Here is a 27,436-nt window from a genome sequence, read left to right on the forward strand (position 1 = left end):
TGAATAGCAGTACCAAGAAAAAGTGAACATAGATCCAATAATTAGAGATTCTATCTAGATCCAATGATTAGAAATTCCACACAGATCACGTACCGAGTCATGAAGAAAGCCTCAAAATTAAAAAAAAAACAAAAGGTATCACCAGACCATGATCTTTGACCACAACATATCTAAGATAGAAGGTTAATACAAAAATATAAATTTAAAAGTCTACATATTTGGGACATATAAAGACATATGAATTCTTCAAAGAAAAATTATAATAAAATGTAAAAATATCTAAAACAATGACAATGAAAATAGTACATAACAAAAACTGTAGGATGAGCAAAAATGGTGCTTCAAGGGAAATTTATTAGGTAAATATACCGTATCATCAAAAGACTTACTTATGCTCTAGGTGGGTTTTCTCAAATTCAGGCAAAACAATATTCAACTCCTTGATGTCACTAGTTTTCATTCCTTCTGGACACCAAATGTGTACAATGTCAGAAGTATCTAGAATATTAAGGTAAGTTAACATGCTGGTTATTCATATTTTGGCTGTAGGTCCAGGGTTCTGAAAGCCTGACACAAAAATAGTCTCACCAAATTGTAAAAGATAGCTACAGCTGAACAATCAGAGAGGAGGCGCCATACTCCCTTCTTATCCCTGTACACAGTCTCGCAAACCCCTACATACACTTTCACTCTAACTGCTGTCTCGCTGGTTCTCCTATTTCTGCTAAAGCAACCAAAAGCATTGCTGCCTTTTAATCACCTTACTGTATATTTAGTATTGTGCTGTTATTTAACATTACTGGGGATAAGCTCTTCATTGTTAGCTGTATTTTCTGAATTTTAATCTATCTGATAGGCCACTTGTAGGATACAGCAAGATTACTCAGTGTAGTAATTTAAGTAATTGTAGTAATATACAGTAATATACCAGACGGGAATCTGAAGACCTTGGTTCTAGTTTGAGCTTCTTTCTTACTAGTCATAAGATCTCAGGCAAGTCATTTAACCTTCCAGAGGCCGTTTCCTCAATGATAAATGGAATAAAACAATGCTCTCCCTTTTATTGAGACTCAAGCAAGAAAATATCTGTGAATGCATTTACAAAAACTATAAATTACTATACATCTATAAGGTGTTGTTATCAATTTCCAAAGCAGACCCCAATGTTTTTCTTAAAAAAAATTTTTTTTGAGACAGGGTCTCACTCTGTTGCCCAAGCTGCAGTGCAGTAGCACGCTCACCACTCATTACAGCCTCGAAGTCCTAGGCTCAAGTGATCCTCCCACCTTAGCCTCCCAAGCAGCTGAGACTACAGGTGTACGCCACCATGCCTGGCTAGTTTTGAAAATTTTTTGTAAAGGTGGGGTCCCACTATGTTGCCCAGGCTGGTCTTGAACTCCTGGGCTCAAGCAATCTCTCACCTCAGCCTCCCAAAGTGCTGGGATTACAGGTGCACCCACCATGCCCGGCCCCCAATTTTCTGTATGTTAACATAAGCCATTGGCAGGATAGTCTACTCTTCTTCCATAATTAATTCCTTGTTTAGTATCTCCTTTTCCTCTATTTTAGGGGGATTGGTGGACTCACTTTTAAAATTTTGTTTTTAATTGACACATAGTAATTGTACATATTTATGGGTATGGTGTGATGTTTCAATACATATATGTATTCTGTAAAAAAATCAAATGAGGGTATTCAGCATATCCATCACCTCATACATTTATCATTTGTTTGTGGTAAGACGACTAAAAATCATCTCTTCTAGCTGTTTTGAAATGTGTAATATTAACTATAGTCACCCTACTGTGCAACAGAACACCTGAACTTACACCTCCTATCTAATTCTAACTTTGTACCCGCTGACCAGCCTCTCCCTCTCCCCTGCTCCCCACTAGCCTCCCCTAACTATTTTAAATTTATTCACATGAAGTTGTTCATTATATTCTTAGTAACATTTAAACTGTGCATTTAAACATTTAAACTTCTGGTAGGAGTATAAAATTATATTATACAACCACTTTGGGAATGCAGTTTGCAAAGTTTGGCAGTTTCTTGTAAAATTAAACATATGCCTACCCTATGACTCAGCAACTTCACTCCTTTTTATTTACCCAAGTGAAATGAAAACATATGTTCGCAAAAAAATGTGTATAAAAATGTTCACTGGCTGGATGCGGTGGCTCACACCTGTAATCCCAGCACTTTGGGAAGCCAAGGCAGGCAGATTATGAGGTCAGGAGATTGAGATCATCCTAGCCAACATGGTGAAACCCCGTTTCTACTAAAATACAAAAAATTAGCCGGGCATGGCGGCGTGGGCCTGTAGTCTCAGCTACTCAGGAGGCTGAGGCAGGGGATTCGCTTGAACCTGGGAGGCGGAAGTTGCAGTGAGCCGAGATCAAGCCACTGCACTACAGCCTGGCAACAGAGCAAGACTCAGTCTGGAAAAAAAAAAAGTTCACAGCAGCTTTATTCAAATAGCCAAAACCTGAAAACAACTCAGTTGTCCATCAATAAGAGACTGGATCAACTGTGGTGTAATCACACAATGGAATAAGCTCAGTAATAAAAATGACACCAAACAACATAGATGGATTGCAAAAAAACTATGCTGAGTGAAAGAAGCCTTACACAAAAGAGTACACATTATGTGATTCCACCTATACAAAATCCCAGAACAGGCAAAACTAATCCATGGCAGAAAAAGCGTCCCTGAAGTCACTGCCTCTGGAGAAAATGGGGTGGGGACTGACATGAAAGAGGCATGGGGAACTTTCTGGAGTAAAGACTTTACATGTTGACAGTGACTTGAGTTACACATTGTACTGTATGTACATTTTACATTCAAAGAAAAAACTGTAAACACACACTGAACTGGAGTTAATCATGTGCATATTAAAGTATTCCAGAGGAAGTACTGATGTCTACATTATTTTAAAATGCCTTAAAAACTGGATTAATGGATTAATACTTGCTTTACTACCTATCTAATAAAGTAAATAATAAAATGTTAACTGTAAAATCTAAGTAGTGGGTATATGAATATATACTATAAATTTTTTTTCACCTTAGTTGTATGTTGAAAATTTTCATGACAAAACGTTAGAAAAAATGTTACTCCAAAGTCACATATTCCTAATTTTTAAAAGTGGCAATTTTATGTACTTACAATTTACTACTATAACAAATTAAGAATAGGGTCTTCTTTCTCTCATGCAATTCCTGAATGAGTGACAATGTATAAAATATCATTCTCTACCTGAGCCTACGGCTTTACTTCTTGATTTCTTCCTTTTGTCATGAGACATCTTCCCTTTTTTCTGAGTTTTCTACAAAAAAAAAAAAAGCATTAAGTTTTTAAGAAAAGTTTTCTTTCTCTTAAAACATAAGGATTAAGACTGTTACCAAACTGTCATTCAATATTTTAGCTGGGCGCAGTGGCTCATGCCTGTAATCCCAGCACTTTGGGAGGCTGAGGTGGGCAGATCACTTGAGGTCAGGAGTTCCAGACCAGCCTGGCCAACACGGTGAAACCCCATCTCTACTAAAATTACAAAAATTGGCAGGGTGTGGTGGTGCGTGCCTATAGTCCCAGCTACTGGGGAGGCTGAGGCAGGAGAATTGCTTGAACCTGGAGGGAGTCACAGGTTGCAGTGAGCTGAGATTGCGCCACTGCACTCTAGCCTGGGCAAAAGAGCGAGACTCTGTCTCAAGAAGAAAAAAAACTTTAGCTACAATTCTCATTTAGTTCTAAAACAGATTAGTTATATAAATTATCTACATTAATATAAGGAAGCATTGCAAACAAAACTATCACAAAGTAAGAGAAAATAAAACTTTCAGTTGACTTTTAACAATTGTTGCCTTGATGGAAAAGTTGAACTTTTATTACTTAAGATAGCAACACGTGGAATCAGCTCAAATTTCTGTTCCAGCTATGGTGAAGTAACAGCTTCCAAACTAGCTCTCTTGCCATAAACAACCATAAAATGGGGGAAAAGGAGGTGGCAATTTTATTCAGGCACTGGACAACAGGCAACACAAGACTGAGTTCCTGGAGAAAGGGGAAACTTGGAAGGTGACCTCCATGACTACCACCCCCACTCCACACACATACAATTTCTAGATGGGGTACAGTGAGCTGAAGTCTAAGCAGGGCATGACAATCCTACCCAGCTGAGAGGCACTTGGAATAAGCTGCTCAGGAGAGCACAGGTGCCTGTGGGGTGGGGGGGTCCTAAGAGTCCTTGTCTGAGTACTGCCCATGTGCCAGGTGAGACCACAAAAAGCCTACCAGAAAGCGCTATCATGGGGATAACAACATAATCGATAACAAAGGACAAGCAGCACTGGGGGCACAGGACAAGGTAAACGTACATGGGAAACAGACAACTCACGGCTCATCAGAAACCATGGAGACCAGAAGACAACAGAATGGTATAAAGAGCTGGGGAATAAATCTGTCAACTCAGAATTCACAGCCAGTGAAATATCCATCAAAAACAGAGTTGAAATAAAAACACTTCCAGATAAACAAAATCTGAGAGAATTTGTCACCAGCAGACCTGCCATGAAAGAAATGCTAGAAGATATTCTGCAGGCTGATGGAAAAAGATAACAAATGGAAACTAGTATCTACAGGCAGGCAATCAGTGAACTGGAGAGAGGAACAGGTAAAAGACTATAGAGCTGCTGCTTCTCATACTTTTCTTAAAAAAAAAAAAAAAAAAGAACTCTTTCAAGCAGAAATGACAATACTGTAAGGTTAGAATTTGTAACACAGAAGTAAAACATATGACAAAACAGCACAGAGGATGGGGATGGATAAATAGAATTATACATAATATTGGTATGTAATTACATTTATGTAGTGGAAGGTAGTTGTTAAGTAGAATGTATGAAGTGATAACACATTGATTCTAAATAGACTTTGCTAATTTAAGGATGTATATTTTTAACTCAGGAGCAATCACTGAAAAAAATTTAAAAAGGTATAGCTAAGAAGCCAATAGAGAAAATAAAATGGAATATAAAAACAACATTCAACTAATCCAAAATGAGTTCTAAGAGAGACAGAAAATAGGAGCAAATGGAAAACACAGTATGGTAGATGTGAACCTCACCATATTTAAAATTACATCAAAAGTCAATGGACTTTTAGCAGAAGTTAAAAAAATACCACCTCTATGTAACTGATAGATCAAGCAGACCATGCCCCATCACCAAAAACAAAACAGTAAGGAGACCAAATCTCTGAACTACACTATCAATCAACTTGACCTCAACTGACATTTACAGAACACAAGTGCACATGGGATGTTCACCAAGACAGATCAACAACAGAGATCATGGTTTGCTTCAATTTGTGTAAAGACAGGAAAAATAAGAAAATATATTCATATTTGTTTACATGTACAAAAGGAAATTTGAAGGATATATAAGAAACTATAAGGTTACCTGTGTGTACGTTTATCAGGTGGAAAGGTGAAGAAGACAGGGTGGCAGGGACAACTTATTATACTTCAAAAAGTTTTCAAACATGAGCATAATTTACTTATTCAATTAAGCCCAAATGAATTAATCACATATTAAGAACTTGACCAAAAGATATTATATGTCAAGAATTTTAGAACCAATAAGACCCAGAATTCTTTGCTTTTTGAGACAGAGTCTCACTCTGTTGCCCAGTACAGTGGCACGGTCTCAGCTCACTCCAACCTCCGCCTCCCGGGTTCAAGTTGATTCTCCTGCTACAACCTTCTGAGTAGCTGGGATTACAGGCATGTGCCACCACGTCCAGCTAATTTTCGTATTTTTAGTAGAGATGGGGTTTTGCCATGTTGGCCAGGCTGGTCTCGATCTCCTGACCTCAGGTGATCTGCCTGCCTGGGCCTCCCAAAGTGGTAGGATTATAGGCATGAGCCACCGTGCCTGCCTAAGACCTAGAATTCTTATCAGCAGTTTTTTACTAAGGAAATGCTCTAAGGAATGCACAAATATTTAGCTACAACAAAATTCATCAAAGCACTTACAATTTTTTAAATAGCAATTCTTCATTGGTAAGAGATTCACTATGGCATATCCATGAATGGAATGTTATGCATTGTTGAATACTTAATAACAAGTATATGATCTCACTTATGGTAATTAAAGCTCACTGAAAGGACTGAACAGCATAGACCAAAAAACATGCTGGTTATTTTGGGTTATGGAATTATAGGTGATTTTATCTTCTTTTCCATACCTTCTAGTTTTTTTTTTTTTTTTTAAGACCGAGTCTTGCTCTGTCACCCAGGCTGGAGTGCAACAGCGCAATCTCAGCTCACCGCAACCTCCACCTCCCGGGCTCAAGCAATTCTCCTGCCTCAGCCTCCTGAGTAGCTGGGCTTACAGGCATGCGCCACTCCATCCAGCTAATTTTTGTACTTTTAGTAGAGACGGGGTTTCACCATATTGCCCAGGCTGGTCTTGAACTTCTGACCTCAGGTGATCCCCCTGCCTCGGTCTCCCAAAGTGCTGGGATTACAGGCGTGAGCCACCACACCCAACCATACCATCTAGATTTTCTAAAACAAACATTTTTATTACATTAAGGAAAATATAAAATTTATCTCTGAAAAGATCTGAAGGAAAGAGAAAATGCTTCATTTTCTTCCCCAAAATTTTTCAATAAACTTTTTTTGCTCTCCTAGGGGATGGCAGACATTCTTACCGATTGACTTTCTATTGCCAAGTTCTCTTTTTCAACAGAGGGCTGGGCAGTAAGGGGTCCTGTCTTTTTAGAAGTGACCGACTCAGCTGGTTTCTCTGAAAGTTCTGAAGATGCTGTAGTTTGAATAACCTCATGACGTTGTGTACTTATTTTCTCTGCTGATTTAACTTTTCTCCTTGTATCACTTTTTTCAGTGCTTTCAGAGTCATCACTAATGGGCCTGAGCTTTCTTCCTGGCTGTGTGAAAGAAAAAACAGCAGTACTTATTTAGAAAATAGAAATGCTTATAATTCTTACTTAATAGTAGGAAACCATATATATAGTCCACATTTTTCACTTCTAAACTTCAAAATTGAACATAATAGGAAGACAGCAACTTAATTAGTGGATAGGACAGGAAACCTAAATCAAAGGTTACAATAAACACTCCCAACAATTCACTCTGCCTTTTAAAATCACAACCTAACCACAGTACAAGAATGCTATGAAAATTGACAAAGTACATAGAGATGTGAGGCCTCTTTAATGAAAAACACTTCAGATACAAAAACATTTTGCTTTTTACTATAAAAGTATATTCTAAAAATAGAACTTTATGTTGCTACGGAATGTTTTCTCTATTTGCATCCAATCTAAAGAGGAAACGAAATATTTTACAGAACATTTTCTGCATTTGCATCCAATCAAACTATATTACAAATTAAAGTAGAAGAGTGAATACTCCTACATACCTTTTTTGCACTAATTTTTACAGATTCGATTTCACTTGCTTCATTTCCAGAAGTGTCTGAACTGTAAAAAGTACAAGCCATCAATATCTTGTACACATTCCATTTACATTCACATGTCTTCTCTAACTTGCTCATGCAACATGAAAACAGACTCAATTTAATGAGGAAATATCCTATTTGTCACATACAAGCCTGCCACCTTCCCGGGTTTACTGCTGCCTCCCACATCTTCCCATACCCAGGCCATATGAGTTTATCCCAGGCAAGCAAGTAACCTGTTCCATTACTGCAGCACCTGTGGTGATATCTGAGAACTGCACTTTTCTCCAAGTTACCAGTCCCAGGAACATGGGCCATCATTTGTACTAAAAGCTAATCCACTAGGCCCATCCTTAGGTGATAGAAAAGGGAACACCTTTTATCCTTTAAAAAGGAAAAAAATAGCCCTAACTTCTGATGGGAGATGAAAACTCATCTTTTCATTCTGTTCAATACAACAAATTTATTTAACACCAACCTCAAAATGCAAAGTACAGTTAATAAAATTACTTTAAAATTGAGAGGCTTTCCTTCAAAGGGTTCACTATCCTAGTGGGAAGGCCAAAGATAGTGCAGAGTGATGACCTGGCAAGCATCTGACAGAGAAGATGATGTGGAGACACGGCTGGGGTATTAGGAAAAGCATCACAGTTATGTCACTTGGCGCTGACTGGTAAAAAACCTTTTTCAGGAAAACAAGTGTGGAGGAGGATATTTAAAGCAGATGGAAAAGTTAATGTAAAAGCATGGTGGTGTAAAACAGCCCGGCATGTTCAAGAAAGATGCAACAGATCGCAGATAGAACGTATTTTCTAAGAGAAGATAACGAACGCTAGGGAAAAGTCAAAGGCTATGACTGACGGGCTGCAGGGCACCCACATAGGCATGCTGCATGGATCTCCTATAGTCAGCCCCAGCCTCCAGCTGCAGTGCCTTCTGCATCCACTGCAGCATCTGGGCAGAGGCCACAGCTGTGGGCAGTCTCTAGCCAACAAGTAAGCACAGCAAGGGTCTGGGGCCTCGACGTTTCTGCCCAGTACAGGCCAGGCCTCCTTTCAACAGCCTTCATTCCTCCAGAGCTCCGCAGTGGGTTGCTCAGAACCGTAGGCGCTGCAGTGCAGTTTGAGGCCATCTCTGCCCAATCCTGCTTCTTCCAACTTTACCCTTCACAGGTATCCCTAATAAACCTCTTCCATTCCTAACTGCCTCAGTGTCTACTCACCCAAGGATCCAAATGGGCACAGGGGCCCTCTATGCCATGCATACAGGCAAAGGGGAGCCCTAACAGGAGGTGGACATAGGAGTAAGATGAGACTGGGGTTTCAAAAGATCACTCTGGAAGGTGTATGGGAGGGTAGGCCAGAGAGAGCTGGCACAAGAGACAAGGAGACCAGACAGAAAACTACCGCAGGAATGCTGGGAAGAGTGAAGTCCCCAAACCATGGCAGCCACAGGGAGATGGCAGGGGTGTGGAGCGGAAAAACAGATTTTCAAGGCAGTCACAGGCCAGAAAAAGGACTGGCCAGACAGAACATACCAGGACTGATTCCCAGATTGCTGGATTGGTGCAAAAAAAAAGGGGGGGGACTAGGTGAATGGCAAGACTATTAACCTAGAGAATACTAAAAGTTCACTGACACTAGATGAGAAGGAAGAGGATGGAGCTCAGTTTTGCCTTTGTTGAGTGAGGTGCCTGTGGACATCTAGAGAAATATGGCCAATGTGCAAGACATCTTGGAACTCAGGAGAGGGGCTGGACAAGAAACAAACTTGAGAAATGGTGGCACACAGGTAGTTAAAACCATGAGCGTGAACTGGAGTTGGATGAAGAGAGGGCTGAGAGCAGAATCACCTATACATAAAGAAAAAAACAGGAGAGGAAACAGCCAGGAGCAAGATGGCTGAACAAAGGGCTCCGCTGACTGTCCCCTGCAGGAACACCAAGTTTAACAACTATCTACACAAAGGGAGCACCTTCACAGGAAACAAAAGTCAGCTGAGTACTCACAGTGCCTGGTTTTGACTTCCTATTGCTGAAAGAGGCACTGAAGAGGGTAGGAAAGAGTCTACAATCGCTGATGCCACCCCTTCCCCATCTCCCAACAGTGGCTGCGTGGCACCGAGAATCTGTGCTCTTGGGAGGAGAGTGCAGTGATTTGGAAGCTTCTGTTTGAATTCAGTGCTGTCCTGTAACAGTGGAAAGCAGAACCAGGCTGAACTAAACTGATGCCCACACACAGAGGGAGCATTTGGACTAGTCCTGGTGTGAGGGGAATCGCCCATCTTAGCAGTGGGAGCTTGAGCTCTGACAAGCCTTGCCACTATGGGCTAAAGTGCTCTGGGGCCCTAGGTGAGCCTAAGGGGCAGTCTAGGCCACAAGGACGGCAACTCCTAGTGCTGAGCTGGGCTTGGAGCCAGTGGACTGTGGGGGCATATGACCTACTGAGACACCAACCAGTGTGGCTAAGGGTGTACTGGCATCACCCCTCCCCCAGGCCCAGGCAGCACAGCCCATGGCTCCAAAAGAGACCCCTTTCTTCTGCCAGGGGAGAGGAGAGGGAAGAGTGGAGAGGACTTTGTTTTCCATCTTGGATACGAGCTCAACCACAGTAGCATAGGGCACCAGTCAGGGTCATGAGACCCCCCTAATGCAGATCACAACACCTAAGTCCTTTCAAATATCTGGAAAGCCTTCCCAAAAATGATGGATCCAAACAAGCCCAGACTCCAGTGACTACAATAAATACCTGACTCTTCAATGCCCAGACACTGATAAACATCCACAAGCATCAAGACCATCCAGTAAAACATGACCTCATCAAATGAATTAAATAAGGCACCAGGGACCAATCCTGGAGAAACAGGAGATACGTCACCTTCTAGACAGAGAATTCAAAATAGCTGTTTTGAGGAAACTCAAATTCAAGATAACACAGAGAAGGAATTCAGAATTCTATCAGATTAACTTTAACAAAGAATTGAAATAATTTTTAAAAATCAAGCAGAAATTCAGTAGTTGAAAAACGTAACTGACATACTAAAGAATATATCAGAGTCCCTTAATAGCAGAATCTATCAAGCAGAAGAAAGAATTAGTGAGCTTGAAGACAGGCTACTTGAAAATACAGTCAGAGGAAAGAAAAGAAAAAAGAAAAAACAATCGTGAAGCATGCCTATAGGGTCTAGAAAAAAAGCTTCAAAACGGCAAATCAAAGAGTTATTGGCCTTAAAGAAAGGTAGAGAAAAGGGGGTAGAAAGTTTATTCAAAAAGGTAGTAACAGAGAACTTCCTAAACCAGAGAAAGGTATCAATATCCAAGTACAAGAAGGTTATACAACCAACACCAAGTAGCTTTAACCCAAAGAAGACTCCCTCACGGCATTTAATAATCAAACACCCAAAGGTCAATGATAAAGAATCTAAAAGCAGCAAAAGAAAAGAAACAAATAACTTACAATGGAGCTCCAATATGTCTGGCAGCAGACTTTTCAGTGGACACCTGACAGGCCAGGATAGAGTGGCATGACATATTTAAAGTGTTGAAGGAAAAAAACTTTTACCCTAGAATATATCTGGTGAAAATATCCTTCAAACTTGAAAAAGAAATAAAGACTTTCTCAAACAAAAGCTGAGAAATTTTATCAACTCCAGACCTGTCCCAAAAGAAATGCTAAAGGGAGTAATTCAAGCAGAAAGAAAAGCACATTAATGAGCAGTAGAAATCATCTGAAGGGATAAAACTCACTGGTAATATGAAGTACATGGAAAAAGATAACACTGTAGCTGATGTGTGTAAACTACTCTCATTGTAAGTGGAAAGACTGAAAGATGAACCAATCAAAAATAATAACTTTTCAAAACATAAACAGTACAATAAAAGTAAAAACAAAAAGTTAAAAAGTGAGGGAACAATGTAAAAGTGTAGTTTTTATTAGTTTTCTTTTTGCTTGTTCATGCAAGCAGGGTTAAGTTGTTAACGGCATAAAATAATGGGTTATATGGCAGTACCTGCTATATATGTTATATGGTAAACTCATATGTTATATGGTAACCTCAAATAAAAAATACAACAAATACATAAAAAGAGCAAGAAATCACACTGCCAGAGAAAATCACCTTTACTAAAAGGAAGAAAGGAAGAAAAGGAAGAGAGGGCCACAAAACAATCAGAAAACAAATAGTAAAACGGCATGAGTAAGTCCCTGCTTGGCAATAACATTGAATGTAAATGGACTAAATTCTCCAATCAAAAGACACAGAGTGGCTGATTGGGAAAAAAAAAAAAAGACCCAATGATTTGTTGCCTACAAGAAACACATTTCATCTATAAAGATACACACAGACTGAAAACAGAAGTATGGAAAAAGATATTCCATGTCAATGGAAACCAAAAAAAGAACAGAGTAGCTATACTTATTTCAGACAAACTAGATTTTAAGACAGAAACTGTAAGAAGAGACAAAGAAGGTCACTACATAATGACAAAGGGGTCAATTCAGCAAGAGGATATAACAATTTTAAACATACATGCGCCCAACACTGGAACACCCAGATAGATGAAGCTAATATTAGAGCTAAAGGGAGAGACAGACCCCAATACATTAGCTGGAGACTTCAACACCCCACTTTCAGCACTGGAGAGATATTCCAGACAGAAGCTCAATAAAGAAACAGCAGACTTAATCTGCACTGTAGACCAAATGGACCTAACAGATATTTACAGAACATTTCATCCAACAGCTGCAGAATACGCATTCTTTTCCTCAGCACATGGATCATTCTCAAGTACAGACCACGTGATAGGTCACAAAACAAGTCTTAAAATATTTTTTAAAAACTGAAATATCAAGTATCTTCTCTGCGGAATAAAACTAGAAATCAATAACAGGAGGAATTTTGGAAGTTATACAAACACAGGAGATAAAACAACACGTTAATGAAGGACCAGCGGGTCAATTAAGAGATTAAGAAGGAAGCTGAAAATTTTCTTGAGACAAATGATAATGGAAACACAACATACCAAAACCTATGGGATACCACAAAAGCAGTACTAAGAGGGAAGTTTACAGCTATAAGCGCCTACATCAAAAAAGAAAAACTTTAAATAAATAACCTAATGATGCATCTTGAAGAACTAGAAAAGCAAGAACCAAATCCAAAACTAACAGAATAAAGATCAGCTTTTATAAATAAATGTATAAATTTACCTCAACCCAATAAAGATAGTAACTTTGCTTTTAACTTAACAAGTAGTTCTTAAAAGTCATTATTAAAAAATGAGAAAAGCTGCATTTATATATAGAAAAGATCATGGATTTTAATATAAAATAAATCATACAAGTTCTAAAAGAAAACACGAAGGGAGATGTCTTCCTAACTATGACTCAAAATCCCTAAACGCTAAGAGTGATAAATATATCACTGCATCAAATAAAACTAAACATTTTCTGTGTTGAAAAAAAAAAACCACCACCATTAGATGTTTTGTCAAAAGAGAGACGAACCAGTAAAAAAAAAAAAAAAAACTGTAACATAGGGTTAATCTCACTAATGTTTAAATGAAGTCATGAAGAAAATGACCAACATCAACTAGAAAATAGGAAAAAGTATATAAACAGTTTGCAGAAAGAGAAATTCAAGAGCTTTTAAATGATTGCTGCTCAATCATTCCTAAGAATACAAATTAGAACTAGGCTGGGATAGCATTTTTGACCTATCACATTGGCAAAAATCCAAGTTTGATCTCACTTAGGTGGCAATGTGGCAATAACTATAAAAATGACAAACACACATTTCATTTGACTCAGAATTTAACTTTTATGACTATATCCTATAGATACACAGGCACAAGTGTGAAATGGCACTCCCAGTGGCACTGGGAGTGACAGCACAGACTGGAAACAGCCTGACTGCCCATCCATACAGGACTGGATAATCACACTAAGGAACACCCATGCTGTGGAAAGGGTAGAAGAATGAGAAAGCTCCATGTGTATTGATATGTAAAGATCTCTCAGATGTAGTAAGTGAAAAAAGCTAGGTAGCAACCTATGCTGTCTTTTGTACACAAAAAAAGGTTAAAATGTGTATTCATACTTACTTTTAATGCACCAAGAAATTCTGGAAGGACATATGAGAAATTAATAATAAGGGAGAGGGAAAAAGCAGGTTCTAGGAGCTAGGTGGATAGTAGACATGATATGAAGACTTACTGTACACCTTTTTGTATTTTTAAACCATGTGAATGTGTTACCTACTCAAAATATTCCTGTTTAAAAATTACATTCACCACTGTTTAAAGTAGAGCACGTTTTCCAAATGTATGATTTTATTGATTTTCAGTAACATATAAAACTGGAGTCAGCCAGGCACAGTGGCTAACGCCTGTAATCCTAGCACTTTGGGAGGCCAAGACGGGCAGATCACGAGGTCAAGAGATCGAGACCATCCTGGCCAACATGGTGAAACTCCATCTCTACTAAAAAATACAAAAATTAGCTGGGCATGGTGGCACATGCCTGTAGTCCAAGCTACTCGGGAGGGTGAGGCAGGAGAATTGCTTGAACCTGGGAGGCGGAGGTTACAGTGAGCCAAGATGGCGCCACTGCACTCCAGCCTGGTGACAGAGCAAGACTCCATCTCAACCAAAAAAAAAAAACAAAAAACAAACAAAAAAAGCTGGAGTCTCCAAAATAACCAAGTACTATAAAACTTCCCTAGTGTAGACAATCTCAAAATGACTTCTCAGATTTCTGCCCAGCTGGGATATTTGTTTTAAAACTGCAGCTTTGGCCGTGTGCAGCGGCTCACGCCTGTAATCCCGGCACTTTGGGAGGCCGAGGTAGGTGGATCACGAGGTCAGGAGATTGAGACCAGCCTGGGTAACACGGTGAAACCCCGTCTCTACTAAAAATACAAAAAAAATTAGACGGGCGTGGTGGCGGGCGCCTGTAGTACCAGCCACTCGGGAGGCTTAGGCAGGAGAATGGCGTGAACCCAGGAGGCCAAGCTTGCAGTGAGCCTAGATTGCGCCACTGCACTCCAGCGTGGGCGACAGAGCAACACTCCATCTCAAAAAAACAAACAAACAAAAAAACACTGCACTTTTGATACCTGGTAAATACATTTAGTAACTACAACTGACCTATTACCCAACAGAGGTCCCTAGGTCAAAGAGCTGCTCTAGATAATAATTTAAAATGAGTACTAGTTATTGAAGAGTTCTTCTGCATTATATAACTTGCTCCCAAGTTTTCTCTATGAAATCATTTTTATAGAGATTTTCTGGACCTATAGCTTCACATAAATCTGAAAGACTCAAACCAATGCACCTCAGGGACAATGCATCTGAAACAGGCTTTTTATTGCTCTGTAATTACCACCTACCATATACAAGGAAACATCTCATTTGTGATAATTAGAGAATTTGTAAATGAAAGAAACCTCCCAAAAATCACCTAAAATTCTATGCTTGTAAAATCTTTCCCTCTTTTCTTATTTGACTCAAAGCTAAATTATCTTCCCAGGCATGATTTCTAGGATAATCAGGTGTGAATTCTGTCATTTATCACGGCTATTATAATTGTCATAAGTAACTGTCAGTTATTAATAAAGTTTTTATGCCTCAGTTCTCGAGAAAAAGCATAACAAGTTGGCTCAAAGGATCTTAAAACGCTTTTGTTTTATTAGCTTCTATCTTAAAGAGTTTCTCAGAAATCCCATTAACCGTGAATAAACAATTGCTTGAAATACACCAGTACCTTCTTTTTGCTTCTTTTCCTGGAGGAGTTGAAGGGATAGACAGTCCACAGTGTTTGGAGAATTCTTCTTCATCAGCATATATAGCTGTGCTATGTAAAGGAGGATCTTTCAAAAGACAAAAAAGAAGCACAACTTTGAAAGTCTGGCTATTTGGGCAGTACTGAAGTTTATTCCCTTACAATGGAGTACAAAACAATCTTCGTTCAACTAACAAAATCAAAATCAATTACACAGGTCACTTCCCAAATGTTTTCGATCTCACACCTCAACAATAAAAATTTTAAACCCTATCACCAATAAATACGTGAATATTTATGAATAATAAACCTTTATTACTGCACTTATATGGAATTATTTTTGGTTTTTTGAAACAGGGCCTCACTCTGTTGCCCAGGCTGGAGTGCAGTAGTGCGATCTCGGCGCACTGCAGCCTGGAGCACCTGAGCTCAAGCGATCCTCCTGCCTTAGCCTCCCAAATAGCTGGGACTACAGGCACATGCCACCATGCCCAGGTAACTTTTTAATTATTTGTAGAGACAGGGTCTCACTATGTTGCCCAGGTTGGGGAAATTTTAATGAGATAAAAATATAAATCAGCAGTCTAACATTTTCTTTCCTCATCCCTGTCAGGTGTCATACACTCTGCATGAGAGACCACTGCATTAAACTATAAACTCTACAGGCCTAGAGAGGTCACCTCACAAAGTACCCTGCATATAGTGGGCACTCAGTATTTTTTAATGAAAAGCCCTTTGGGGCGATTCCAGGCCTCCCTTACTTCCTCTCTGCTTTACTCTGGGATGCCAGAGCCTTTAGATAGCATAAAAAGATACCCTGAATGAGGAAGAAGATAAAAGAGAAGGAGAGCAAATGAACTTGGTGGAAAGGCACAGAAAGGAGATGCTAAGAGGAGAAAGATGCTCCTAGCGGGTGCTCAGGAAAGAGGAGTAACAGGAGAGACCAGGACTTATCGCAGGGGTAGAGAGCTTGGAGAAGAAGAGGTGGCCAGTAGTGACAGAGCTGAACTGCTGTAAGGGGGCCTGGTAAGAGCCAAGCAACCATTTCTTCATGCTCAAAGTTCAGCATGACAGTGCAAACTTCAGCATTTTTTCAACTAAACAGCTGCTTAAATAATGAACATATCAACTGCACAATTTTTAAGTTAGCAGTATACTTTGTATTGCCCTCAACGAGGCAAAGGGATTTATTTACCCTATTGCTGTGAATAACAAGGGTGGAAAAAAGAAATAGAACAATCCCAAATGTTCACAGATAACCACTCATATAAACTGGATTCTTACAACTTCACGATAAAAAGACAAATAATCCAATTTAAAAACAGGCAAAGGGTGAACAGAAACTTCTTCAAAGAATATACAAATGGCCAATAATCACGTATATGAAGGTCAAAGGGAAAAAAAAAGCAAATGGTCAGCCATAAGCACACTGAAAAGGTGCTGAACACCATTAGTAATTAGGGAAATACAAATCAAAACCACAATGAGATAGTACTTCACACCCTAAGCTTAGGTTAGCTATTATTTAACAAACAAAAACAAACAAACACCCAGAAAATAACAAGTGTAGGCAAGGATGTGGAGAAACTGAAACCCTTGGGCACTGCTGGTGGGAACACAGGCACTGTGGAAATGGTGATTCCTGAAAATATAAAATATATATGATCCAGCAATTCCATTTCTGGGTAAATGCCCAAAAGAGGAGAAAGCAGGGACTCAAACAGATATTGATACACTCATGTTAGTATTAATAGCAGCATTATTCACAGTCAAAAAGCAGAAGTAACCCAAGGGTCCATTAACAGATGAATAGATAAATAAAATGTGGTACATACAGACTGTTCTTCAGCTTAAAAAGGAAATTCTGGCTGGACACAGTGGCTCACGTCTGTAATCCCAGCACTCTGGGAGGCCGAGGCAGGTGGACCACCTGAGATCAGGAGTTCAACACCAGCCTGGCCAATATGGCAAAGCCCCATCTCTACTGAAAAATACAAAAATTAGCCAGGCGTGGTGGTGGTGGTTGTGGGGGGTGGGGGCGGGGGGGCGCCTAGAATCCCAGCCACTCGGGAGGCTGAGGCAGGGAGAATTGCTTGAACCCGGGAGGTGGAGGTTGCGGTGAGCCAAGATTGCGCCACTGCACTTCAGCCTAGGTGACAGAGCAAGACTTTGTCTCCAAAAAAAAAAAAATTCCGACTCAGGCTACAACACAGATAAACCCTGAAGACATTATGCTAAGTGAAATAGGCCAGTTACCAAAGAACCAACTATTCTATGTTTCCTTTTACATCAGATTCCTAGAAAACAGAATGATGGTTGCCAGTTGAGGGGAGGGGAGAACAGGAAGTTGTTTGATAGGTAGAGCATTTCAGTTAGGAAAGATGAAAAAGTTCTGGAGATGGATGGTGATGATGGTTGCACAACAACGTGAATGTATTTATCTGCTACAGAGTTAATAACTTAAAAGAGGTTAATATGGTAAACTATATTTTACCACCCATACCCCCCCCACACACACTCACACTCACAATGAGGTGCTGGGGTGGCTAGAATAAAAAATTCAGTAAGTTTTGGTGAAGGTGTGCAGAAACGGGAACTCTCATATACTGCCATGGAATTGTAAAGTGGTGCAGCTGCTTTGTAAAACAGTTCCTCAAAAAGTTAAAAATAGAATTACCATAGGACTCAGCAATTCTGCTCCCACTATATGCCCAAGAGCAGTGAAAAAAGTCCACACAAAAACTCATACACAAATGTTCACAGCAGCATTATTCACAGCAGCCAAAAAATAGAAACCACCCAAATGTAACTGATAAATGGGTAACAAGCTGTGGTATATCCAAACAATGGAGTATCACTGAGCTATAAAAACTTGTAGGAATGAGGTAGATACACGCTACAACATGGACAAACCCTGAAAACACAAACTAAGTAAAAGAAGCAAGTCACAAAGAACCAGAGTCTAGGATTCCACTGATATGTCCAGAAATGGCAAATCCGTAGAGACAGGAAGGAGATTCATGGCTGCCAGGGGCTTGAAGGAAGGGGGAAGAGGGAGTGACCACTCATGGGTACAGGGTTCTCTACAGGATAACAATTTTCTGGAATTAGATAATGCAGATGGTTGTACAACCTTGTGAATAAACTAAAAACCAATGACATGTACACTTTAAAAGGGTGAATTTTATGGTATGTGAATCCATTTCCATTTTTAATATTATGGGGTTTTAGGTTCAGATCTTTTAGATTTAGATTTTAGACAAATAGGACATTTTTATCAAGTCATAATAAAAGACATTATTCTGGTGAATATTTCACCTTATAAAATGTATAATACTTTCTTTTAACAAAAAATTAAACCAAAGCCTTCAAAATTCTCTTAAAACTTATTCCAGCAGGTCGGGCGCGGTGGCTCACGCCTGTAATCCCAGCACTTTGGGAGGCCGAGGCGGGCGGATCACGAGGTCAGGAGATCAAGACCATCCTGGCTAACACGGTGAAACCCCGTCTCTACTAAAAATACAAAAAAAATTAGCCGGGCGAGGTGGCGGGCGCCTGTAGTCCCAGCTACGCAGGAGGCTGAGGCAGGAGAATGGCGTGAACCCCGCGGGGCGGAGCCTGCAGTGAGCCAAGATTGCGCCACTGCACTCCAGCCTGGGTGAAAGAGCGAGACCCCGTCTCAAAAAAAAAAAAAAAAAAAAAACTTATTCCAGCAAAAACGCCTGACTACTGAAGTTCTAGATGTGGGGGCACATGGCATTTTCTCTGTCATTTCTGGCTTCTGGAGTGCCCAGTGACACAAGCAGCCCACTATGACAACTCATACACTCCTGGCCAGCCAGGTACTGACCTTTTACCTCACACTCCAAGGAACACAGGTGAAGCTCTCCCACTGGCTCTCCCGAAGCATCCCCTGCCTCCATGAGTTTAGCACAAAGGAAAATTACCCATACTCTTCTCCTCCCTAAATTAATGGCTCTATCAAATGGTAGAGTGAAGTGAGAAATGTATTCTATGTTCCTCTTGTTACAGAGTACTATAGTAAGTGTCCTCATGTGACCGGATTGTTAACGAATACTACTAGAAGAGGGCCGCTTTGATAACGTTCCTAGTTTCAATGTACCTATAAGTGAGAAAAATTAATTCAAATTATCAGGTACTCCCCAGAGAACATTACATTTACATGCAGGCAACTAATTTTTATATTTGAAGATACTTCTATTTTTTATTATATCTGGCCTAAATGTTGTTGCTTTAGAGTTATGTTAGGATAAAGATTTAAAGTACTAACCAAAGGTCTCATAAGGTTCTTCATCTTTCTCATTTTCACCCAGCCTGCCAATGCTTGAAACGTCAGAATTATCAGGAAAGTCGAACACGTCAATAGGCTTGCACTTTTGACCAGCTTTCTAAAAGTGAATAAAGTTGAGTCATTGAGTTGGCTCTCACAAAGAACAATAGGTTGATTTATGCAGCAAGAATATTCTTGTAATCACTGCTGCCTAAGGAAGCAATCCTTATACATGGGGTGATGGATTCACTACCTACCCTGATTGGGTCATTATACAACATAGACACATATGGCAAGATCAAATCGTACCCCACAAATGTGTACAATTACAATGTTTCAGTTAAAATAGAAAGAAGCAAGCTAACACTTTTTGGGGACACAGAATCTTTTGATAACCTAAGGCATGGATTGGCAAACTTTTTCTATAAAGGAAGAAAAAGTAAATTATTTTAGGCTTTGCAGGCCATAAGGTTTCTGTTTTGACTACTAACTCAGCCACTGTCACGTGAATGCAGACAGTAACCACACTGAAAAGAATAAGCATGGCTGTGTTCCAATACAATTTGACTTTTGAACACTGCAATTTGAATTTCATATCATGTTCACATGTTATGACATAGTCTTTTCATTTTATTTCAACCATTAAAAAAGGTAAAAACCATTCTTAGCTTGCAGGGATATACAAAAACAGGTGGCAGGCTAGATTTGGCCCATGGGCCAGTTTGCCTAAACCTCTGACCTAGGGAAAGTAATGGGTCCTGTCTCCAGAAATATGCCCATATACCCAAAAGTTCATAAACAGTTTTAAGGGTACACATGGGTAAAAACTCCTGACTAAAGGACACCAGGGTTTATAGTTCAATATACTGATACACCCATGAAGTCTGCTACCCCAAATCTAATGAAACATGAAAACATATATAAAATGAGAAAAACTTTCATGGTAGTTCCGGAAAATGTGGAAGGGTACTATTAACAGATACAAAAATAAGAAAATTCTGGAAGGTATAAAGGAGGTCAAATAAAATTGGCAAACCATACAAAAACTTTACCATTCAGATGCCCCCAGTGAAAGAATCATTCCTGGAGTGCTTGGGGGTGGAATGCAGAGAGAGCTGGCAGGTCTTCCAGCCCCTCCCAAGGCATAGGGGGCCTCCACCACATGTAAGGCACTGCCTTGCAGAGGGAAGGACAGGAAAGCTGAATCCATTCCAGGCACTCTGGGCTTCCAGCTAAGGCTGGAGCTTACAGAAATCCCTCCGAGGCACACTGTACTTTGGCCACCAACGGCAGGGGCAAGGCAGGACAGCTGAGAGAAATCCACCCAAAGAACCCGTGAAGTAATGCTGGGGTGGGAGCAGAGCGCTGAGCAAAACCCTGCAGGGGGATCCCAGGGTTTCCCAGAGGGGAAGAGAGCTATCCTCTGCAGGCTGGGGTTGACTATGCAGGACAGAGAAAGCCCAGGGCAGAACAAGCAGAAGGAACTCCTTCTGGGGTGCCTGGCACTGTCATACACTGTTAATGTGAGATTACAATGTCAATCACACAAGCCACTAGAAAAAAAAAATTGGAATTAGCTATCAAGATAGTTAAAGAAACATACATGCCTTTAACATACATTTATTCTAAGACTCTAAAGAAAAGTAAACCTGTAATGTGAACTAAGTGGAGTATCATGAAATCAAACAATTCTTGAAAAGTACAATGAGGAGAAATGGCTTTAAGTGAAAAAAGCTTACAGCATTGTACAGTTGTTACATGAAGTCAATTATCTAAACGAAAATAAAACCAAACTAGGCTCAGAAATAAAGGAAATTCTAAAACATTAACAAAAGTCACTTTATCCACTACACCGGAAAAAGTGTGAGGAAAATGCACACACTTTTTCACTACAATAAACACTGAACTTGCCAAGTGAAGTCTACAAAACTGAGGTACCCAAAAAATGTTATTTTGTACTGTCAATTTTGAGAAAACCACAACACAAAAAGATAACTTACATCTTTCATGGAATGTGTTCTTTCTAAAGTGTTCTTTGAACGTCTTGTGCTATTAAACAGCAAAAAAACACGAGAGTTAGGAAATAGTTAAAATAACTGAGGAAACACCATAGTTATGACCCTTTCCACGCGTTTTTACCAAAAAAAAAAAAAAAGAACCCATATTCCACAAATTTATTTTTTGTAGGTCAAATTCTATCACCAATGTATAAAATAACATACCTCTCCCCCCTCAGGGACATGGAAAAGTTGGAATCCTGCTGTTAACTTTTTCCCTGAGGCCTTAATCAATCAGCAGTGATTGACATTCTCTGCAGAGCTGAACAAAGGGGAGGTAGGCTAATGTTAAGCCCCCACACCTACTCCATCCTGTGTCTGGTTCTCCTACGTCCTTTTCTCATTTAATTCTAACAGTCCTATAAGGTAGAAGTGAATCCTATGTTACAGATGTACGCTTGCCCACAGCAACACGGAGCCAGGAGGGAGACAAGCCCGCATTAAAATTTACATCAGTTCAAATCCAGGGCCTGCCCTCGACCTTCCTTCACACTCTCTCAGTTGGACCATAGCTTCAAATGATAAAGTTGTATATATATCTTCAACAAGCTTCAAGAAAACAGATGTAACAATGGTGACTACAATAAAAACGGGAAATAACAGTAGCAGGAATTATATATTATTATTACTAATAATAGTGCCAGGAGTCAGTGAATATGTACAGACTATCCTCCACCAACCAGGCATTGTACAAGGCTACGGGGGGATACTCCGGGATAATACAGTACATAATTCGACTTTAAAATATGCCATGCAGATTGCAGCCATATTTTTCTCATTTGTAGATAGCAAAATCGGCTTAGTCTAAATCAATGTTTTAGTATCCTTTTATCTGATATAATTTCAAGCTCACAGAAAAGTTGCAAACATAGTACAAGGACCTTCTGTATGCCCTTTACTCATGTGCTGTGTATGTGAGTGTGTGTGTGTATGTCTGGAGATACTGTGCACTTCCACCCCTAAATACTACAATATGTCTTTCCTAAGAGGGCATTATACTGCATATTCATGGTACAATTTCTAAAATCAAGAAATTTAACACTGATACCATAAGCTAATCTACAGTTCATACCCAAATCACATCAATTGTCCTACAATGTCCTTTAAGATTGCCAAGCCAGCATTTTAAAAAAACAAACAGCAAAAAAGGAAAATATAAAATGAAACATTGCACTGGATATACTATGTTCACAAGCCTTTTGTTTTATGTGTGGATGTGTCCACACATGTACTGTGATGTAAAACAACATTAGTGTGAATCACAGTTAAAAAAAAAAAAAAAAAGTTAGAAAACTGCTCAGAGCAGTGGTTCCCAGAATTGAGTGTCATCAAAATTCTCAGGAGGGCTTGTTAAACAGATTGCTTGGCACCACCCCAGGAGTGTCTGATTCAGTCCCTCTGGGGTGAGATCTGGGATTCTGCATTTCTAACAAGTTCATGATTTATTTATTTAATTCATGAAACCTAAGGAAGCAGGTAAGACAAGTATTGGTTTTATGGCAATTTTATAGATGATGATTCCGGGGTTCAGAAAATTTAAGTGACTTATCAAGGGTCACATAGCCAAGTAACAGAAACACAACTACACACTAGACCACATAAACTTCTTAAACTCTTTGAGCCGTCTTGTCCTTTCTTGGGGGGGAAAAAAAGTCAAGGTTCCTCCTTGCCTTAGGCTGGAGTCGAGGTGGAGCTTCTGAGAGATAGAAACCTCCGTGACAACCCACAGGTAAACCAGGCGCGGTGGCTCATGCCTGTAATCTCAGCGCTTTGGGAACCCAAGGCGGGCGGATCACGAGGTCAGGAAATCGAGACCATCCTGGCCAACATGGTGAAACCCCGTCTTTACTAAAAATACAAAAATTAGCTGGACGTGGTGGCGAGCGCCTGTAATCCCAGCTACTCTGGAGGCTGACGCAGGAGAATCGCTTTAACTTGGGAGGCGGAGATTGCGCCACTGCACTCCAGCCTGGGCGACAGAGTGAGACTCCGTCTCAACAACAAAAAAATTCTGTTGTATGTGCATTAGTGTGTTTTGGGAGGAGGCATGAACAGATTTCATGAGTCTCAAACCCAAAAATGTTAAAAAAAAATAAAAAAAAGACAACAAAAACCGCTAGCCTTTCAGATAAACTCTTTTCAGCTGACATTGAAGGCGGACATTCTTTTCTACTCCTCTTCTGCGCTGGGGGAGTCTTCATTCTCCTCCACTGGCCACAGGAGTCTGGTCTCGGTTTCCCCACCCGCCTGCGGCGTCCCGCTCCAGCTTTTCCACCCTAATCCGCATCCACCCGCACCTCCTTCTCCAGGCAGCCTTCCCAGGCCTGGGGGAACTCCTGTTCTCTTCAGATCGTCTTGGCTATGGTTTTGTGCACCGTCTGCAGCAAGCCGAGACCCTTCCCGCCAGATCCAGGCCGGGCCTCGGATGGCCATTCGCCAACGAATCAGCGACCAGCATTCTAGGGCGCGCTTTACAACCGACCAAACGCTCGCTTGTTTTGTAAACAAAAACTGCTCCACCCATCCCGGAGAACGGCAAGCGGCAGCTTGGTCCCCCAGCCGGATTTGTGCTCCAGTTTACGGTCTGTGGTTTGCAGTACGAAAACACCAGGGTCTTCAAAATAAGAAAACTGATTTCCAGTCAGAGTAAACTCCACTAACATAAAGTCTGGCAAATCGTAGGCAATAAGTATTTGCTGAATATTTTGCTTTCAAGCTAGCACTTTGAGACTCACTACTTTGGACGGCACTCCCCCCCTACAAAACGACACGACACTGGCTAAGGTCTCTCCCACCCGCCAGGCAGTGTAAGGCCCCGATAGGCCCGTGCGGGTGGGATCACCGTTATCCCCACTAGACTGACGAGGAAGCCGGGGACCCGGGCGATTGGCCACTCGGGCGAGCTCCACAGTGGAGCACGAACAGCGCCGGGAGGCGCAAACCGCGGCAGGCGAGGAAGCAGTTCAAGCTGGTCTCCGGCCCCGCGCACCGAGGGTCGGCAGTACTTACCCCTCAGACCTGTGAGGCCGCGCCCGCCGCCGCCGCGGGGCCATGGTGCCGCTCTCCGCTCCCCAGCGACTGGAAGCTCCCGCCAAGCCCCTCGCCGCTCCGAGCAGCCAGTCCGGGCCGAGCACGCGCGCGTGCGCAGGACTTTCTGAGCGGGCCCGGGCTCCTCCCCGGCCTGGAGCGTGAGGGAAAACTGGGCCTGGGTATCACAGCGCACCGGAGCTGGAGTCCATGCCGCACAACCAGTTACCTACGGTCCATATCATGCCAAAGTTTTCCGGGCTTTCCCGCCCACCCGCATCGCCATTTTTTCGGCGCCCGAAAGCCCCGGAGCCACGTGCGACGGCCCCTTGTGGGGTGGGGAAAGGGGAGGAGCTAGAGTCCCGGAGTCCTGGGCAGGGAAGGGGGTGGGCGCAGACCCGTGTTCGCAGCTGTTGCGGCCGAGGCCACAGTCGTCTTGCCAGGCCGACAGGATTTGGCTTCCAGCCCCTGCTGCCTTTATCAGCTGTCTGAGCTTAGCATGTTACTTTACCTCTATCCCAATACCTTCATTTGTAAATGGTCAGGGTTCCTTTTGTTCTTTTATTTTGTTTGTGTTTAAAAACGTGTAATGCAGAAGAATGAAATTGAACCCTTACCTTACACCGCATATAAAAATTAACGCAAAATGGATCAAAGACCTAAATATAAAGGCTAAAATTAAAACAGAAGAAAACAGAGCAAAAGCTTCATAACATTGGACTTGGTATGATTTCTTGGATATGATACCAAAAGCAGTTTGGGATGATGAAGATGTTCTGGAAATAGTGGTGGATGGATGTACAAGGTGAAGGTAGTTAATGCCACAATACTGTAAACTTAAAAACTGTTAAAATGCTAAATTTTGTTATGTAGATTTTACTATGACAAAAATACTACGTTTCACGCATATAAAAGAATCTAACGTGTAATGTAAGGATAAAAACAAACATTCGTGTAACCAGCACTAGATGGGGATATGAATCATTGTTATATACTCTTGGGTACCCCTGTAAATGGCATCCTCCTCCTCCAAAGAATAACCACTCTTCTGATTTTATGTGAATCATTCCTGTGGTTTTCTACCTTGATATGGCCCCAAATAATGTATTGATTATTGTATGTTTCTAAACTTTGTATGATATTTGGTAGGTATTTTGCAAGTGCCCTTACTAAAGATATTGCTTTGCTTTTATTTTTTATTTATTTTTCCATAAATTATTGGGGTGCAGGTGCTATTTGGTTACCTGAGTAAGTTCTTTATTTATTTATTTTTTTTGAGACGGAGTCTTGCTCTGTTGCCCACGCTGGAGTGCAGTGGCCCGATTTTGGCTCACTGCAAGCTCCGCCTCCCAGGTTCATGCCATTCTCCTGCCTCAACCTCCCGAGTAGCTGGGACTACAGGCGCCCGCCACCACACCCGGCTAATTTTTTTGTATTTTTGGTAGAGACGGGGTTTCACCGTGTTAGTCAGGAGGGTCTCGATCTCCTGACCTCGTGATCTGCCCGCCTCAGCCTCCCAAAGTGCTGGGATTACAGGCGTGAGCCACCGCGCTCAGCCTATTTATTTTTATTTTTTATTTTAATTTCTTTTTTTTTTCCAAGATGGAGTCTTGCTCTGTTGCCCAGGCTGGAGTGCAGTGGCACAATCTCGGCAGGGGGGGACTATCTTTTCTGGAATTTTAGGATCTGTCCTCAGACAAGCAGGCCTAACAAAAGCTATTCCTGAAGGTATGATATAGGGAGTCTCAGAAATTGTATCCTTCTTATTCATGTAAGTGAGGACAAAAGGCATCACTCTTCCAACCCTGGACATCCCTTCCCTCCTTCAGGGTATGGCCCTCCACTTCATTTTTGGGGCATAACATCATTATAGGACAGGGGTAAAGTCCCAATATTAACAGGAGAATGCTTAGGACTCTAACAGTTTTTCGAGAATGTGTCGGTAAGGGCCACTAAATCCAATTTTTCTTGGTCCTCCTTGTGGTCTAGGAGGACAGGCAAGGGTGCAGCTTTTCAAGAATAAATTGGTAAGGGCCACTAAATCCGACCTTCCTCGGTCCTCCATGTGGTCTGGGAGGAAAACTAGTGTTTCTGCTGCTGCTGCGTCGGTGAGCGCAACTATTCCAATCATCTGGGTCCAGGGACCCTTGCGGGTTCTTGGGCAGGGGCTGTTTCTGCTGCTGCGTCGGTGAGCACAACTATTCTGATCAGCAGGGTCCAGGGACCCTTGCGGGTTCTTGGGCAGGGGGAGAAACAAAACAAACCAAAACCACGGGCGGTTTTGTCTTTCAGATGGGAAACACTCAGGCATCAACAGGCTCACCCTTGAAATGCATCCTAAGCCATTGGGACTAATTTGACCCACAAACCCTGAAAAAGAGGAGGCTTATTTTTTTCTGCACTATAGCTTGGCCCCAATATTCTCTCTCTGATGGGGAAAAATGGCCACCTGAGGGAAGTACAAATTACAATACTATCCTGCAGCTTGACCTTTTCTGTAAGAGGGAAGGCAAATGGAGTGAAATACCTTATGTTCAAGCTTTCTTTTCATTGAGGGAAAATACACAACTATGCAAAGCTTACAATTTACATCCCACAGGAGGACCTCTTAGCTTACCCCCATATCCTAGCCTCCCTATAGCTCCCCTTCCTATTAATGATAATCCTCCTCTAATCTCGCCTGCCCAGAAGGAAATAAGCAAAGAAATCTCCAAAGGACCACAAAAACCCCCAGGCTATTGGTTATGTCCCCTTCAAGCTGTAGGGGTAGGGGAATTTGGTCCAAACTGGGTACATGTCTC

General features: G+C 41.2%; 1 protein-coding gene across 3 annotated transcripts in view; it reads right to left on the bottom strand.

Annotated features, from left to right (window-relative positions):
• CENPU (centromere protein U) overlaps positions 1-24,943 on the bottom strand; it is a 42,471-nt gene extending 17,528 nt beyond the window's left edge. The window contains exons 1-8 of one of the 3 annotated variants that reach the window (XR_008657346.2): positions 24,618-24,730; positions 21,552-21,600; positions 19,552-19,669; positions 15,243-15,348; positions 7,444-7,504; positions 6,713-6,949; positions 3,260-3,329; positions 390-498 (exon numbers count right to left, since the gene is read on the bottom strand). Coding sequence is in view for 2 of the 3 variants with exons in the window: in XM_055276546.2 (XP_055132521.1) it covers positions 390-498; positions 3,260-3,329; positions 6,713-6,949; positions 7,444-7,504; positions 15,243-15,348; positions 19,552-19,669; positions 21,552-21,600; positions 23,730-23,809 (830 nt within the window). In the remaining variant the exon portion in view is untranslated. Of the gene's footprint in view, positions 1-389; positions 499-3,259; positions 3,330-6,712; positions 6,950-7,443; positions 7,505-15,242; positions 15,349-19,551; positions 19,670-21,551; positions 21,601-23,729; positions 23,825-24,617 lie in introns of those variants that run through there. The other 2 variants (XM_055276547.2, XM_055276546.2) reach the window with 2 other exon arrangements.
• Positions 24,944-27,436: the final 2,493 nt, after the last annotated feature.

Source organism: Symphalangus syndactylus, chromosome 4 (assembly GCF_028878055.3).
Source record: "Symphalangus syndactylus isolate Jambi chromosome 4, NHGRI_mSymSyn1-v2.1_pri, whole genome shotgun sequence".
Classification (NCBI taxonomy): domain Eukaryota; kingdom Metazoa; phylum Chordata; class Mammalia; order Primates; family Hylobatidae; genus Symphalangus; species Symphalangus syndactylus.